At 43.9% G+C, this 18,147-nt stretch overlaps 1 protein-coding gene across 2 annotated transcripts in view; it reads left to right on the top strand.

Moving 5' to 3' along the window:
• Positions 1-18,147, top strand: part of FBN2 (fibrillin 2) — a 302,703-nt gene that overhangs the window by 169,801 nt on the left and 114,755 nt on the right. For both annotated transcript variants that reach the window (XM_090038496.1, XM_090038495.1), the window contains exons 20-23: positions 446-565; positions 5,717-5,854; positions 7,270-7,320; positions 7,860-7,985. In XM_090038496.1, coding sequence (XP_089894622.1) covers positions 446-565; positions 5,717-5,854; positions 7,270-7,320; positions 7,860-7,985 — 435 coding nt within the window. The remainder of the gene's footprint in view (positions 1-445; positions 566-5,716; positions 5,855-7,269; positions 7,321-7,859; positions 7,986-18,147) is intronic.

Here is an 18,147-nt window from a genome sequence, read left to right as displayed (position 1 = left end):
GTTTCTGAGAGGGTTTTCTTAATTCTTCCAAAGCCTCATGGAGCCATAAATGACAGAAACAATAAAACCTTTGTTTGTGCACAGTGCGTTGTGGCTGGAAATGTGTTGTTTTCCATAAAAAAAGGATTCCGATTTCTCTCAGGACAATCATAATTGATTCTGGAAAACCTTTTAGTCCAAGTTCATGGAAATGTTTTGTCTTTATAGGAAAGAGCCATTTAATTAGCACTTTGAAAATATGTGCATATACATGCATATAGCTGTCCCTTATATGTGATGGACCTCACATTCTATAAAAGCAAAAAAAAAAGGGGGGGGATGGGAGGGAAAAGTGAACCAAGTTGAGCAGCCATGCTGGTATATCATGGTTCACAGCAGCATTTCTAAAACGTAATATTTTCCAGAAACAGCAGTCCTAACAGCATCTCTCCCTTCTGGATTATAGATATAAATGAATGTGAAAGCAGCCCGTGTGTCAATGGTGCCTGCAGAAACAATCTTGGTTCTTTCAACTGTGAGTGTTCACCTGGCAGCAAGCTGGATTCTACTGGACTGATCTGCATTGGTAGGTCTTTTAATGTGTTTTTTCTTTTTCTTTTTTAATTAGCACTAATTAAATTGATAGCATTGATTTTTAAATGCAAGATCAAAACAAACAAAAAGAGTCGTAGTAATTTGTACTTGGTAATAGACTGTCACAGGGTTGGCTGTGAAGCCTTTTTTACTTGCTTTGTGGATTAGATTGATCAAATGCAGACTAGTTTGCCTGTTTCCTTGGAAGCAGTAACAAACTAAGGAGGAGCTAGACATGCCGCTTTCTTTGACAGTATTTCAGCTATTTTCATGTATACAAGCCCTGAGTAGGCTGAAGGAGGTATAGGCTATGCCCCTTATCCATGAGAAAGAGTTAGGGAGAGATGTGAATAGTATCAGGTCTATTATTGACACTGGTGGTTATTTTCTCCCAGAGGATAAGATATCAGTTTAACTATGGCTGTTGTTTAAGAAGCTATCATAAAAAAAGTTAATACTGCATCGTACCTTTCCTTTGCTCGGGCCATGGAAGGTTTCCTCTGAATTCATCTGGAATCTTCCTTAATCTTACCTAGTTACAAGCATTGGCATGATTTGTGGAATACACATTGGTACTAGTATCCTTAGATGATGATGATCTGGTAAATCAGGTGTTGTTTGAATTTGGTTAGAACTAGCAGCATGCTTTGAGAGAGTTGATTGCAGGGTGACCTCACCATACCTAGTGGAGTTTTCAAGGCACATTTATCAGTGGATTTGTTCTTACATTTTTAAAGGCCTTGGAAGATGATGGACCCTTATTTACCTCAAATGCCCACATATTTCCACGATTACCTTAATAGTGCCGTGTGGTTAAGGATATTGTGAGATGGATTGAGGTGGAGCACTTTTAATGTTTTGAATTGAAACTTTTAGTTTTCTTTGATTCTCATGGGGTGCATCTGTACATGCGCTTTACTGCAAAGTTGACTAATTAGCTCTACAGTAACGTATCACTGTTGACATGGGCACCCATATTAGCATCCAGAACAGGTAGTATCCTATGGCAGAGTAATTTATGCTGCCACTGTGCATGTGTAGACAGTGACCAGGGCTGCCTGGGACATGAGGGCTCTACAGTGTGGGGGCTGCCTACAGCAGTCTCTCTTAGGTTCCCAGGTAGCACTTGTAGCTTGCTAAGAGGTTACATTCTTGTCCTTCTATGTTTTTTTGTCTTGTTTAAATCCTGCATGTTCTCAGATGAATTGCCATTGTGAAGTCATTAAGGATCCAACACTTGCATTGAGTGAAAGCTTACCATACAAACGTCATATAAATTCCCATAGGATTATTTGAATAGTTGAATTTTTCTGCTAATGGAAGGTATTTTGAGAATGATTGTAACATCTTCCATTACATACGTGAAAGGATGCAATGCTGTGTTGAAAATAAAGAGAAGAACACAGTGATACGGCTAATATTATAGATATAGTCCACCATACTCACTGAGTACAGGCACTATTGTTAAATTTCACTACCACTCCACAATGAATGGTTCCAGAAGATGTGCATGGCAAATTTGTCAGGACTGAATAAGGCATTATACATACTTTCTGTCTAGGCTTTCTCTGTTTTATATAAGAATATGAGAAGTGCCATTCCACATTAGACCTCTTGTCCATCTAGCCCAGTATTCTTTCTCCAACAGTGGAAGCTTTAGAGCAAGGCTGAGCAATTATTTGGGCCCATGGGCCACATAACCAGTTGTGGGGAGCTGTTACAGGCTGGTCAGCACCCCCACCTTGCGACAGCTCATCAAACCTGGAGTCCACGGGCCCTAAAGCTCCTCCCTGCTGCTGCTACCACCACCAGTGCCCAGAAGTAGCTGAGCGCACAGCGGCCCCTGGCCCCAGCCCACCCCATGCCTGCTCCAAACTCACCCCAGCCAGAGTGGACCAGCTTTGGACCAGCCGGGACCCAAACGCACAGCCCCATTCCCAGCCTCAGCTTGCCCTGTGCCTGGTCCCCACCTGCCCTGGCCAGAGCAAACCACCTCCAGATCAGGCCGGGACCCATGTACACAACCCAGGCCCTGGCCTGCTCTGCACCTGCTTTGGACCAGCCTTCCCACAGTGAACGGTGGCCAGGAAGAAGCTGCTGCTGGGTGCAGGGGAAAGGTGACTGCCTCCTCCTCACTGCTGCTGGGCTCTTCTTGCTGCAGCTGCCTGCACCTGGGCTGCCCTGTCTCCACTACCACCACTGCCCTGCTGGGTGGCCTGGAGGCAGTGGTGACAGTGGTGGAGAGGAGTCACACAGCAGCTTGGATACAGCTTCCAGGTGGCCATAGCAAGAAGGGCCTGCCTGTGATGGGGGAAAACAGCCACTTTTCCCCCATGCCCAGCAGAAGCTTCTGGCTGGGTGGTGCTGCTGCCACCACTGCTCGTCACGGGTGGGCTGGTCTGGAGCGGGTGCAGGGTAGGTTGGGGTTTGGGTCCTGACTGGTCTGGAGCTGATTCACTCTAACCAGGGCAGGTCCAAAACAGGTGTGGGGCAAGCCAGGGCTGGGGTTGTGCGTGTGGGTCCCCACCAGTCTCCACAGGGCTGGGAATGGGGCCAGGGCTGGCAGCAACAATCAGAAGAAGCCACCCCAGCTCCACTGCACACCTGGGCCAGGCAGGACCTAGAGACCTGCAACTGGCCAGTCAAAGTCCTTCTGTGGGCTATATTTTCCCCACCCGTGCTATAAAGGGAGAGTATTGAACCAGACATCTCTAGAGTGATGTATCCCCTGTTTAGTATCTTCTCTGGCATCCACCATTGTTGAGTTAGGGATTCCAGAGGAAACATCTCCAACCATTCTGTTCAACAGCCATTAACCAAGCTATCATCCATGAATGTATCCAGTCCCATTTTTTTAACCTGGCTATGCCATCTGCCTCCACCACTTCCTGTGGCACTGCATTCTACATGTTAACTACGCATTGCATAAAAAGTACTTCCTCTTGTTGGTTTTAAACCTCTCACCTACTGACTTTCAGTGAGTGTTTCCTAGCTCTAGTATTTTGAGAAGAAAGAGAAGACTTCAGTCACTAAGGAATCTAAATTCATCACCTTTCATAAACATTCTATTTAACAGTGGGCATATCTACATGTGCATTAGTTAATGCACATTGGATCTAGTACCTCCATTGTGAGGTACTAGGAAAATGTGCATTAGCCTGTTTTAATGCACATTAAGAAGCATGGTTTTTAAGTGACACTTAATGTGCATTAGCCTATTTTAATATGCATTAACTAAATAACATGGTTTTTTTCAGTGACACTTTAGTGGACATTAAAATAAGCTAATTTGCATTACAGATCACATGTAGACGTGCCCGCTATGTTTTAAACTACTGCTTTTAAATATTTAAATTTTGTTTCATTTTGCTTCCCCATAATAATTTTTACAAATGAATGCAACTTAAGAGAACTGTGATGCTTATTGGAATGGTATTGAATAACCTAATGAGTCAAGAGAATAGTGAAATTGTTTGTAAAATGGAATAAGATATATTGTCTGATAAGATATATTCTTTTGGGGAATTATACCTGCAGTAGGAAAACTTTCCTTTTTTCTGTGAAATACCAGTTATACCATTCTGAGTTACAGTTTGTAAAATTCTGATAGAGTACACAAAACAGGAGGTTGCCATCTGCTTGTAGCATGTATATATTCTTATTCAGGTCAGAATCAAAGAAATGCAAGTGGCAGAAGAATGCTTTGATGCTCAGTAATAAATAACTTTCTCACCAGTCACAGTGGCTGCCCTTTTGCAAATTTTGTCTGGACAAGAAAGACTATAGAAAATAAAGGAAATTAACTCATAGCCTGAAATAAGATAAGACTAACAGACTTTGGCAGGAAGATTCAAATACAGCTGATGTGAAGAAAATCACCTGATAATCGTATACTTGAAATCATTTTGCAATGTATTACTTTGACATGTTGGCTGCATAAAATTAAAATTAGCCACAGTAATAACTAGCTTTATTCACAAAGAATTTCTAATAAAGCAGGAAGTGAATTCACTCTTGGTATAAAGTATACATTTTCTCTGTTTTAGCATTTTAGCAATGAGCTAAAACTGGATGGCAATTTATACATGTCTGTGTGTGTGTCTAGATATGATCAAATAAAATTAATGGAACAGATGAATTCCTGATGTAATTCTAAGGCAATGAGATTACATCGGGGAACAATTTGACCTATTTATTCCAAGTATAAATTCCAAGGAGTGTTTTGTCTCAGGCAGAAGCAATGCCTCTCGGCAGTCCACAGAACACAAGAGAAGCATGGTTGCTGGCCTCCCCAACTTCCACACCTGTTATCTAATGCAGAATCCCCATGTCTCACTGGCATGCCCATGAGGCATCAGCTGGAGATACCCTCTCTGCCCTGGGGTGGTGGGGAGGGGTGAAGGAAAGGAGTCTCCTATTGCCCCATGGCTGGAGAACCTGCCTTTGCAGTGACTTTATAACTAGAGCACATCCTTGTTGTGCTATGTTTTTGTAGAACTGCAGAGTACTGAGACACTGACTGCCCAGTCCCTAAAACAACTTCATCGTTTATTATCAAAAGTTGGCACGCACAGAATGGAGGCTGTTTTATGGTAGCATGGCATTGAGACATGTCATAAGTCTCTCTGACTTTCCATGAGAGTTTGACTCTTTCAAATCTATATAACTAAGTAGCATTTGGTCTTTTAATCTTACTCAACAAATGTATCTCCAGTGTAATTCTAATGAAATCATGGGGCTTACACCAAGTGGTATCTTTTCCATAGCACATTTTCATTTTCTGAATGCTGTTTTAAAATTGACTTTACCTGTCAGTGCAGTTTGAAATAATTAGTTAGTATATGTTACAGTGTTTGTAGTGTAGAAAGAATACATATGAACTTGTAGACCCATTCACGAAACTTAATGCCAGATACATTTTGATCCTAGTCAGCTTAGAACTCCTGCTTTGGCTGGAGCTACTCCGAGTTTACATGAGCACAGCAGAATTTGCAGTTTGGCCTCATAGCAATTTTTATGAACATTCTTTGGATTATTTAAGTTATATTTGTGGTAATAATAATAAACCCACAATCCTAACTAAACATAGCACAATAAACATAAATACCTGAGAGCTCCCTGTTCTTTTTCTAATCCGCTGCAGATAGTCTTAAGGGAACATGCTGGCTGAACATTCAAGATGGTCGTTGTGAAGTGAACATCAATGGTGCTACGCTGAAATCTGAATGCTGTGCGACGTTAGGAGCTGCATGGGGTAGCCCTTGTGAACGATGTGAATTAGGTATGGTTCTGTGCTCTGTTTATGGGGGGAAGGGCAGAAATGTCATTAGATAAAGTAATTCTTCCTTAAACAAAGCATCTTTCTTAACAGAGTATTTTCAGTAAAAAGATGATAACATGAGGACTTAATGACTTCTGTGCTTCACTGTGTGAATCCCTTGGTAACCCACAAAGCCCACCAATTGATTATATTTTTAATGGATTTCTACAAGGGTAGATTCTTGTCATGTGTGGTGCAGATGTAGGCAGAGAGATGCGTAGGCAGAGAGATGGTAGTGGAGGAGGCAAATGTCTGGTGAAAAGTCTATAAGGGGACTGTATCTTGAAGGCTGCTGGCACTCAGGGTGCCTGCACACAAGCGTGGGGGCTGCTCTGATGTGCTGTAATTATGAGTCAGAGCATACTTGATTAATTGTCAGACAAGTCAAGCTCCCCTGCCACCATTTTGAAGTGGGGAGACACAGATACACGAGATGCTGCAGCACTTTATTTGGAGCGGCTTTTAAAGCATAGCCCACTCCCCATCCTCCACGCCCACTCCCGGAGTACATGTAAAAGTGTCCTCTGTTCCCAGGTGTTTTAAAACACAAAAACATCTGCACTAATGCTGTTATTAGCTGTAGGGTAGCAGCTGTTATTAGCTGTAGAGTAGGAAGAATTCCTCTAACAAGTTAATAATGCTACTTATCACTAAGTCCACGTTAGGCAATTCCAGCTCTTGCTTTTTAAATAGGACCTTAATACAATCCACTTAACATCTTTGTTTTTACTGTAAGGTTGGATGGGATTGGGGAGAAAGGTCGCAACATTTCTGGTTCTAACTAAGAGTATCTAAAACCTACATCTTCATGGAACCTGCTTTTCTCTCCCCACTGCTTCCTGCATTCAGATGTTTTGTGAACCCTAAAAAGTCAAGTACTTGCTTGTCTGATTTCACTGGGCATTGATTTACAGTGCAGAAGCCTCCAGTAGTTGCACTGCTTACTAAGATGGCATTGTTATTTCTGCAGGAAGGTATACTAAAAATAATCCCAGGAGGCTAGGATGAAGAGAGGGAACATAAGTAGCTTATATATGTATGTGATATGTGTATAAAATAAAGAAGTTATGATTACCTCTTATCTCTAGTAGGGTTTGATCTTGTAAGGGACTGAGCATTCTACCTGCAACATAGCAACGCTCTTAAGAGAGAACATGACTTAATTCCTGAGACTACTTACTAGCTTATAGCTACACATGTGCTTCAGTGTATTCCTGGATTAGAGTCAGAGCACTCAGCACCTCACAAGCTATTAGGGATCCAGTGGAGGAAAGATACAAAAAGAAAGTACCTTTCCCCCTTATTAACTGTTATGATTCTATAATATTGTGCAGCTCTATCATTCCAAATCAATGATGTATTGGTTTTGTTTCCAGACACTGCTTGCCCAAGAGGATTTGCCAGAGTTAAGGGTGTTACCTGTGAAGGTGAAGTTATTTTTTCTTATTCAATACCTGCACTTTTTTGCTAAAAATGGGATAAAGAGAATTTCTTGCTTTTTTGTTATTGGAGGTTTTAAGCACATTAACGTGTCATGATTGCCATCACAGGCAGTGAAGGCATTTAGAAAGCACCACCCTACTCTAAGACATTGGAGGAAGTCAAGGAAATCTCTATAATAAAGACACAGAGCAACTTAGAAATCTGATCCCTGTCCTTCAAGATTCCTTCTATATATAAGTAGAATACTCATGCCTTTACTCACCCCTACTTAGTGCAGTGGATCATCCCTGGAAATGAGAATATGGCTTGGCTATCGCTATACAAGATAAGGACTGGGGCTATTAACAGCCAAATGTAACCCAGAAGAGTCTTCAGATCCCAATACCATATACATGAAAATCTTCTGATTGCCTTCACATAACTTTAAAATCTCAGTAAGGTCTTATAAAACCAGTAAAGGCATGGATATTTTGAAAAACAAGTATACTCCCTTAAATGTCTCTTTGTATTTATTTCACAACAGATGTAAATGAATGTGATGTCTTCCCGGGGGTCTGTCCTAATGGACGGTGTGTTAACAGCAGAGGGTCATTTCACTGCGAGTGTCCTGAAGGCCTGACACTGGATGGAACAGGTCGAGTGTGTTTAGGTAAAAGTGAAGTCATCTCCTCCTCTTCAGCTATATAACTGCTTCCATGTTTTTGCATACTTTAAAATAATGGCAGAAGGAGTGTGAAAGGGTGTTGTACCTGTGAATTCTGGGCTGCATCCAGAGAAGTGTGGATATTTGGTTCCCTGGGAACAACTAGCGATGGCGCATCTTGTGTCTCTGCTAGTTGTCCCCAGGGAACGCCTATGCCACGCATGCTTTGGCGCATGCCATGTTACCCCAGGTGGGGTAAGGGAGGCTAGGGCAGCACTGGGTTGGCCCCAGCAACCTGACCTGGGGTCCTGGAGGCCTCCCAGGGCTCCAGCAGCAGTGATACTGCCACTTGAAGCCTGGCTGGCAGCTGCAGTGCAGCTCCAACCAGCCATGCTCCGGTTTTGAGCAGCACACACTGCCAGTGATCAGGCTGCCTGCCTTTCCCTCCTGCGCTGCTCCCTTGTAGCATGGAGAATAGCTGAATGTGCGGTATGTGGTGCTGCAGATGCATCTGGTACCACATACCATACAGCCATGCTTGCCTGGATGCAGCCCTTGAGTGCTTTGTGTCTTAAAGGGTATTTTTTTAGTGTGTGATGTTTAGTACAAAACAGTGTGCTGGTTTAGGGAGGAGTTAACCCCTACTTCAAAAATGGACAACTGTAAGGCTTTTTTTGTTGTCATTTTGGCTGAAGTATGTGTAGCTACTAAGCTTACTCATATTCACTTACAAAAATCTCTAGCTTATATTAACCAATGATTTAAACTAAGGATAAATTGGGAGCGTAGAGTAGTAATTCAATGGGAAGTTAACTACTTTGTGATTCTAGTCTGATCATTCTGTTAAGGTTGTCTCACTGCTTGACTGCTCCCCCCTCAACCTAAGCTAGCACAATTTTTGTGTAGATAACTTGAGCTAAAACTGCAGTGAAAGCAGGTACTTGGACTTCGGTTTTTTTGTCAATGGAAGAAACTAATGTTCTGAGCAAAGAAGAAAAACTTTAATATACTTGAACCTCTGTGACTAAAAAACATTAATTTGCACTGACTGGTTTCATTATTAATGTTTCTACTAACCTCTCTTGAATTGGTTTTTGAGAGACAAGAAAAAATGTCTTATATGTGGCTTGGAATAGCTGAGGGTTTCATGTTCAAGCATAGTAACTCTTAGTACTTTCAGAGAAAGGAGCACATTATTCTTCCTGCTAGGATGTAATGCAGCAATTACAGGTTTGTGTGTGAGGTGGGGGGTTGATCCCTCAGTTAGGGTTAATTTTACATTTTATAGTTTTCTGCCAAATCCTGACGAATCTTGTGGCAAAGTCCTCTGTCCTTCAGAATTGTCAAAGAGTTGGGAATTGTCTTTCTTGCTCCCAACCTGAAAGTACAGTGTGGGATGCTTTTGCATCAAGGCCAGTACTTCTGTGTCAGTGGAAGAGCAGTGGACACAGTCTCTCCATGCCTCATAGTCTATTTATTCCACACAGGCCTGTGTTGTTTTAGGCCCATTTTAGTTTTTCTCTAAAGGATTTGGCATCATTTTGCTGCCCTGGGCCAGAACTTGTAAGCTGGATTCCTGCCACAGGCCACAAATCCACCTTCCACCTACCCGGAGATCTCTAGCTGCCTGTGCTTACACTCACTGCAGATATCTAGGCCCTCTGCAGCAAAGTAAGCATAGGCAGGAGAAGGGAGCAGCAGGGAGATCTGCTGAGGAGAGTGCTATGGAGGGGCCAGGCAGTTTGTCACAGCTGTGAGCCACTCAATTCGTGAGCTGCCCCAGGCTGGATAGACCTTTCTGGACCAGATCCAAGCTCTTTGTGGGCCAGATTCGACCTGTGGGCTGTAGGTTGCCCACCCCTGTTCTACAAATTTATTACTTTGTATCTGAAGTTGAAGCTGGTTCAAGATGCATCTGGCAGCTTCAGAAAGTGTCCTGTAATTTGATTGGTACATCTGCTGTTTTCCAAGTGTAGTTTCATGGTTTGGATACATAAAACCTGGCCTGGGGCCTACCTGTCTAGGAGATTTTCACTCCCTATGATGCACTACCACAGTTAGGATCAGAAAAAGACTGTGAGTTTCATCTACCCCTTGTAAAAGCATTCTCCATGCAGTTCTTTCTTTTGCAGCTCTTTTCCCCCTATGATCTGAAATAGTCTATTTGTTGACCTCCTGGACATACTACGAAGCCCCTCTCTTTGTATGGATGTTGGAGAAGGACTATGAAGGAGAAGTTGAGAGTGGGGCTTGATTAGTGCAGTGGTTCTCAGACTTGTCAGATTCCAGGCACCCCTCATTAAACTCAAGGCACCCCTCAGAAAATGCTAGCTCTTAAGTTTTTATTTTATTTTTGTCTGCTGCAAAGAAATTAGGAACATCACAACAGATTACAATGATTTTAACACCATGGCTTCTTATTTTAAATCTCTGGGTTTATTTTGTGAATCATATTTGCACACTTAATACTGCTAATATTGCATGGTACACTGTAGAACCCTTGAAAAGATCTCAATGCACCCCACTTTGTTGCAGCACTCTGGGTGAGAATTGCTGGTTTAGAGGGTGTGTTAGGGCCCCTGTACACACCACAGAATTGGTCTTTAAAGCAGCTTAAATGCCTTTTAGCACCTCTTTAATGGCATTGATGTTTGGATACTCAGTGGTGTATTCCAGTCTAAATGACTTTGTAATGTAGCAAGATAAAACACTTCCGAGATGTTTTAGTTTGCTACCTAATGAAGTGCTACCTGCTGCGCCTGGCCTGGGGGGTGCCGCAGCTGCGGAGAGAAACACCGGGCCCCACACAGCTCAGGAGCTATGCGACCCAGTGGCAGCCCATGCAGGCAGGCTTGACTGATGAAACAAACAAACAAAAAAAGCGGGAAGTAGCCTGATCTCTTTTTTTTTTCCCTTCTGGAGCCTGCCTGCCTGAGCTGCACAGGGACCTGGTGCTTCCCTCTGTGGCTGTGGGGTGACCAGTGCTTTCCTTCGCAGCTGTCGCGCTCCCAGGTTGGGTTCCCAGGGGTGGGTGCCACCTGGGGGGCGCTGCCACTGTGGAGAGAAGCACTGGGCCCCAGTGCAGCTCAGGGAGGGAAAAGTTCCATTGCTTTCACTTACTTGGTTTTAAATATGCATCACCCAGAGCTCCCTTTGGTTGTGGAGTGTGTAGAAGAGTAAAATCTAAATGAACAAACAAATATTTAAAAAAAAAAAAATTTCCTATAAAGCTACATATGTTCAGTCTTCTTTCAAGAAAATACTTTTTTAAATGGAGGATATTGTAGAAAGTGGCTAATACGCCTTTCTGAACTGTTGGTTTAGTGTGAAAAGAGCATTGAGCTAAACAGAAAATCAGGTTTCAGGCAGGTGACAGGTAGAATAAAATTGTCTGTTTGATTTCAGTTTTAGCATCAGTCATCCAAGCTGAACCATTCTATCTGAGAAATCACATGATATGATTGACTCCAGTAGCTTTAAATCTTCCTAGTTCCTCCTTACTATTTAATTGCTGTAACCATCACAGTTATACTTTCATTGTATTTCTCCTAGGAAACACGCATTCAGCTTGGAAATATGACAACCAGAATATTATAATAGTAGCTGAAAACATATTGAATGCATTTAAAAAAGTAATATCCAAAAATAAAGAATTAGAAACAAAGCCTCCAGAAAGCAAGTGGGGAAAGACGGATGGCAGGGAATCCTTAAGGGAAAAAATCCCACCCTTCAGATCCCAGAAAAAACAAAGTAAGCCTGTGCTGGGCCAGACAATAGTAATAAAGAAAAGGTCAGAGGGGTTCAGGCAAGTGAAATGTTTCTTAAAGGTTTTTTTTGCAGTAGGGTCCTTAGAAGATGTGAACTGTAGAGGAGGGCAAAGCAAGCTAGCTTTTTTCTTTATATATTGTATTTCCTTTTGCAGATTGAACTTGAGAGTGAGTGTATTTCATGGTTATCCTTACTTTTGTCCTTTACTTTCTTTTTTTATGGTGATGGCACTCCATATGGTCTAGCCACTTATTTAAGTACCTGATCTCTTTTGAAAATCTTGCACTTAGGGCTTGCTTTTACATAGAACATCTGTACACACCAGTCTTCAGTGTTCGACTGCCATGTCACAGAGGCAGATACAAGGCCAAAGAAAGGAGTAATATTTTTATTAATTTGATGAGTATAATTCTTAAGACTTTCTGACATACCCATACTATACACCCCATTCATTTCTTCTTTGCCTGTTTGACAGTAATTGGACAGCAGAACATATGTCTGACATCTAATTTCAGATGTGCTTAAGCATATGTTTACTCTGCAGACAGCGGCTTTCCATTCCTTGTTCCACATTACACAAATATCAGCAGGACCAAGGCCTTAGTAATTTCTGTTATTTTCAGAGCAGTTTAATTCTTCATACATTTTTCTAAGCAAGAAAGATGGCAATTTGTTCATTCCATGTTGGCTGTATTTCTAGTTATGCTATATAAATCATTTGCTATTTGCTTTCTGGGAAGCAGGTGATGCTAATGTTGATGATGTAACGGTGAATAATTTTTGGAAAAAAATTTGAGCTTTTATATTACCTGGCTTGCTGGCAGTAATTAATTCTGAACTCCATTGCTGAACTTCAGTACTGTTTTGGCATTAATCTTTCTTATATATATGTTAATTTCTGATGGGTGAAATAAGGGAAAGACAGCTCTCCTCCCTTCCACCCCCAACAACAGCATACTGTTGATTAACATTCAGTTTGCACTCTGCAATACTCCTCTGGTCCTGTTCTGTAGTATTGCAAACCAGCTACTCATTCCCTGATTTGTATTTGTGCATTTAATAGCTCCATTTTATGTATAGTATTGGATTGTCTTTGTCCTTGTAGAATTTCAGCCTATTAATTTCAAACTGCTTTGAGACTACTTCTTCAGTTTAGCAAGATCATTTTCGATCCTGGCTCTACTCTCCACTTTATCTGCAGCTCCACACAACTCGGTGTCATCTGCAAAATTTCTAAGTGTGCACTTTATCCCATCCTCAAAATCATTAATAAAGATATTAAACAATACCAGGCCCAGGACAGGCCCCTGGGAAATCCCAATTGAGACCTCATCTTAGTTGGACATCAGGCCATTGATGACTATGAGCCATGATGATCCAACCATTCATGCACCCACTTTAAAGTAGCTTTATTTACATCGTATTCCCTTATCTTATTTATAAGATGTCAAGGGAGACTGTATCAAAAGCCTAGCTAAAAAAGAGATGTATCAAATTCATTACTCTCCTCCACCTAAAAAGCCCATTACCTTGTCTTAGAAGGAAATCAGGTTAGGCAAGAGCAACATGTTCTTGACAAATCCATGTTGGTATGTGTGCATCTCGACCTGGCTATATGAACCTTTTTATATAGCTTTGCTTAATAGGTTTTATTCAGTCTTTTTTTTAACATACTTGATAATGCTATTCCTAATCTCCCCTTTTCTACTATTAATTTTGTACTACCTCCCAAAGAGAAATTTGACAAGGAGCAGTTTGCAGCTCACGGCTGATAGATGGAGGTGATGCTGGCTGGCATAAGGAAGTTTTATTTTAAGCAATGCTACACCTTTACTTTAAGTATGCCACTTCCTCCTGCCAGACTTTATTCAATAAATGTTAGTTTAAATTCCAAGGCGTAATTCCTGTTTTATACTACACAAGCATTTGGACCATGTGATACATTCCTGAACTAAGTGAACTTGCTGCAAACTGTTTAACATACTGGAGTCATTTTAATGGGAGCAAATATATACTGGATTTACTCGAATTTAAGATGACCTTGAATTTAAGATGACCTACCCACAATTAGATCCACGTGAGGGGAAAAAATATTATTTTTATATACAGACCTACTGATAAAAATTACAACAATACCAGTAAGTCATAAATTCGATATTAGCTTTAATTCAATTCAAGCATTAACTTAACCTATTTTAGGTTCTGTCTAGAGAGTGCTATTCCTTTCTTAGATCTTGCAGCTTAGGACTGGTCTCTTTCACATGCATCCTCACTCTCACACTCTTCACTGTTCTCATTTTCTTCCTCATCTTCCCACAGAACATCATCTTCAGTTACATCCATGGCATTGGATATACAGTAGGGCTGTGCAAAGCTTTGACTTAATATTCGATTCAACAAATATTCGACATATTTGACCTTGAAAAGTGAAAGTCGAGTCGAATAGCAGATGGTCGAATAGCTGTCAAATTGAATACTGGAAGTCGAATATTAACAGCGCGGGTTGAATATTTGACAAGGGTTGAATATTCAACTTGCCTATAATGGATTCCCTGTGGGGGGAAAAAAAGGGAAAGTAAGAAAAGGAAGGGGAAGGAGTGCTTTCATGACTGACATGTGTGGCTGGCCAATGACCTGTCATCATTCTCTGAGGTCCCTTCCAATTCCAGTGCTCTGGGGGGAGGGCCAGAAAAAATGCATAAAAGGCAGCAGTTTTTCAGCTCCCCTGCTTTCTGCCTTGGGGTCAGTTTCTGAGCTGCTGATGTTCTCCAGCACCTCTGCATCAGACCACGACAGCTGGAAGCCCTGATCTTCAACAGATTCCCTGGCAAGGGAAGTCCTGGAGAAGGAGGGGGAATCAGCTGAGTTTGTGCTCTGCACCCCTCAGGTTTTTTTCCTTTCAAGCCACGAGGTCTTTCCCAGAAGGCACTTGAGAAGGTGCTTCTGTACAGGTGAAGGCAAGTGGCTCAGCTGAGTCCACTCTTTCTCTTGCTGTGCCTCTGACTGCTGAAGAAGGGGAGAGTTCAGCACCATCCACAGATGCACCCACATGCCAGAGGGAAAAACCTAGTACTAGCATGATCTGGGATCATTTTGAGCTGGCAGATGATCCTGTGTTTGCTATCTGCGTGCACTGCCGAGCCAAAATCAGCCGGGGCAAGGGAACAAAAAGCATGATCACCTCGGGGATGCTGAATCATCTCCGCAGGTACCACCCCTTTGCTACAGGAACAGCCCCATGTCGCTCCATAGCCCCCATCCCCCCACAGCAGAGGCAGGGCACCTTGGAACACTGGGGGCAAAAGGGACCAGTTGCAAATGTGAGCAAGGTCACCCAGACCATTGGGGAGATGCTTGCTCTGGATGGCCAGCCCTTCACCATCCATGAGCTGGCCTTGCTTGGGGAGATTGGGATCAGCGGCCCCCTGACCAAAGCTGAGTGTGATCTCCCAGATCTTGCTGGTCCTCAAGCCCTTTCTCGAAGCCACTGAGACCCTCAGTGCTGCTGATGCCTTTCTCATGCTGAGGCCAATATAGTGAAGGAGCTCCGCAGCCAAATGGAGAGCTTCCTGGGGGCCAGTGTTCCTGGCTGGGGCAGGCCACTTTCACCAGATGTGCAGGCACTGGTGAGGCGGCTGAAGGAGGGACTTAGGAAAAGGCTTAAACCCTTGGGGTCCAACACACTGCATATGCTGGCCGCCATCTGTGACCCAAGGGTGAAGGGCGCCATATGTGGCAGCAAGACACTGAGTCACTGGAGGGAGGTACTTATTAAGAAAGTGACAGAGGTGGAACGGCAGGGGGTGGGGAAGTGGAACAAGGGGATTCACTGCCTGAACCCAGCCTGCCATCCACGAGCCAGTCTTCCCCTCCACCACGGGTGCTCCCAATATGGGCTAAGGGCATGGAAACATTAGGGGGTCCAGACCCACCAGACCCCAGGATCAGGCAGACAGCCCTCACACAGTGGTGTCTGCCTATCTTGCCGAGCCTGTGGAGCCCCTGGACTGTGACCCCTTGGCCTACTGGGCAATCCGCAGCCCAGTGTGGCCAGATCGGGAATACCAGTCCTGTCCACTGACCAGTGTGCCAAGTGAGAGGGTGTTCAGCATGGCTGCGGATGTTGCGACACCCTACCGCACCTGCTTGGATCCTGGTGGGTGGAGCAGCTGGTGTCCCTCAAGGTAAACTCCCTGCTGCTGGGGCTCCCCAAGCACCAGGTGCGGACAGAGCGAATGTGACTCTCCTCACTCTGTCTGTATCACGAGTTTTGTCTGTCAGCAGCCTAAGGTGCAGTTTCCCCCAAACCCCTGCACCTATCACCGTGAAAGTTGGCAGGCTTTGTGGGCTCCTCAGGGGCTAGCAAGCCTGCAGTTTTGAGCTCCCTGTGGCTTTCCACACAGAAGTCACAGGATGTTTTCTCTTAAGAATTTGGAGTGCTGTTTCTCCGAACCCCCTGAACCTATCTTGTTGAAAGTTGGCAGGCTTTGTGGGCTCCTCAGGAGCTACCATCTTTGCAAGTTTCGTCAAGATCAGATAAGAAATGCCAAAGTTATAGCCTGCTTCAACCTTCCCCGTTATAGCCTATGGGGAAGTCGAAGCAGCTCGACTATTCGACTGAGTTTTGACCTCGAGTCCAAGTGGACCCGCTTCAACTTGAAGCGGACAGCAAATCGAAGCGGGACCCGGTTTAATATTCGACATGGCTGTCGACTCGAATATTACCTGCTCTGCACGGCCCTAATATACAGCACTTCTTGAAGCCTTTAATAATTGATTCTGAAGGTATCTTTCTCCCAGAAGTCAGAATTCATTGGCAAAGCAGTGCTACAGTTGGCTTCTTAATCTTCCCACCAGGTGTAAGCACTTGGTTCCCTGCCAAGAGCCAGTCTGAGAACTGACACTGTAAATGGTCCTTAAAGGGTTTATTCCATGACCTCTAGTACTTTAAATTGAGATGTCATACGAGCAGGTATCACTACAAGGTCACAATTTAGTGACAGAATTTTTGCTTTAACTGGTGAGCATACTTGAGAACTTGCTTATCAATTTCAGGAAAGCAGCCTTGTTTTGGGTTCCCAGATATTTTCCATGTGAACTTAGCATTTTCTAGTTTCCTTTTAATTGTCTCCATCAATGCACATTTGCTTCAGTAACATTAAACTTCCTTTCCACATCACTATTATTTGTTTTTCAGCATAATTAATAACTTTCATTTTAAAGTTAGTATCATACATGCACCTCATTTCCTTTGGTATCTTCACATTTGTACTGCTACTTCCTCTTTTCTTCATGGCAGTTTCTGTGACACCACTCATCCCACAGAACGTACTGTGGGTTTTTATGGCTTTAAATTTTGGCCAGTCAGTGTTGATCAGGCCCCGTATTCTGCCGCTTTTCCTGCTACTCCAGCAGGTGCTCATCTGCCACCTGCCCCTCCACTGGATGCCTTGCCTCCCCCTGCCTCACTACTGTAAGGCACCTCGTCGTATACTGGTTCCCTTGCTGCTGCTGACTAGAGCCTCACTGTGTGCTAGATCCCATGCTCATGCTGGGTCCCTCATCACCACTTCTGAGTCTGTTGTTGTGTGCATGCATCACCATGTGCATTCTGAGTCCTTTGTCACTGTTGCCAGGTCCCTTACCACCGCATGCTGTGGGCCTCGCCTTATGCTGGGTCCCTTGCCACTGCTGAGAGCCTTGCATAGGTGGTGTATAGTAGGGGAATAGGGAGGCATGTACCCCCACAGATTTCTGCACCAATGGCAGGGCGTAGGGCTGCAGCCCAGCCAGGGTCTGGCAACTGGGAGCAGCAGCAGCACGATTTCTGCATTGATGGTGGGGCACAGGGCATGGAGCTGCAGCCCAGCTGGAGCCACTGCCTAGTAGCAGCTGGGGCAGTAGCAGTGTTGTGGAGTTGTGCTCCACTCTCAACACTTATACATCACTTATGGAGCCTTGCCATGTGCTGGATCCTTTGCTGCCGCTATTAGAAGTCTCACTATGCTGATCCCTTCTTACTGCTCCCTGGAGCCTCGCTATTCATTGGGTCCTTTGCCACACCGTGGGTCCCTTGCTGGGTGCAGGGTGCTGGGTTCTTTGTCACTGCAGTCAAGTCCTTCCCTGCAGCATGCTGAGTGCCTGGCTGGCCTGTGGGGTTTCCTCCTTTTTGAGTGCTGGCCAGCCCCTGTGGGATCCCTCCCTGCTTTGTGCTGGCCAGGGTTCCTCCACCCTGTGTGCTGACCGCCCCAGCTGGGTTCCTCCCTGTTGTATGCCTGCCTGGCCTCTTCCCACAGCATGCTGGGTGCCTGGCAGGCAGGTGATCAGGTCACTCACTCCCAGCCCAGCTGCTGCCTGGATGGTGGGTGCTGAGGTAACTCAGCATGTGCTGGCCAGACTT

The sequence above is a fragment of the Crocodylus siamensis genome, chromosome 3 (assembly GCF_052110815.1).
Source record: "Crocodylus siamensis isolate JL-2025a chromosome 3, ASM5211081v1, whole genome shotgun sequence".
In the NCBI taxonomy this organism is placed as follows: domain Eukaryota; kingdom Metazoa; phylum Chordata; order Crocodylia; family Crocodylidae; genus Crocodylus; species Crocodylus siamensis.
This window is presented reverse-complemented; position numbering and strand designations above follow the sequence as displayed.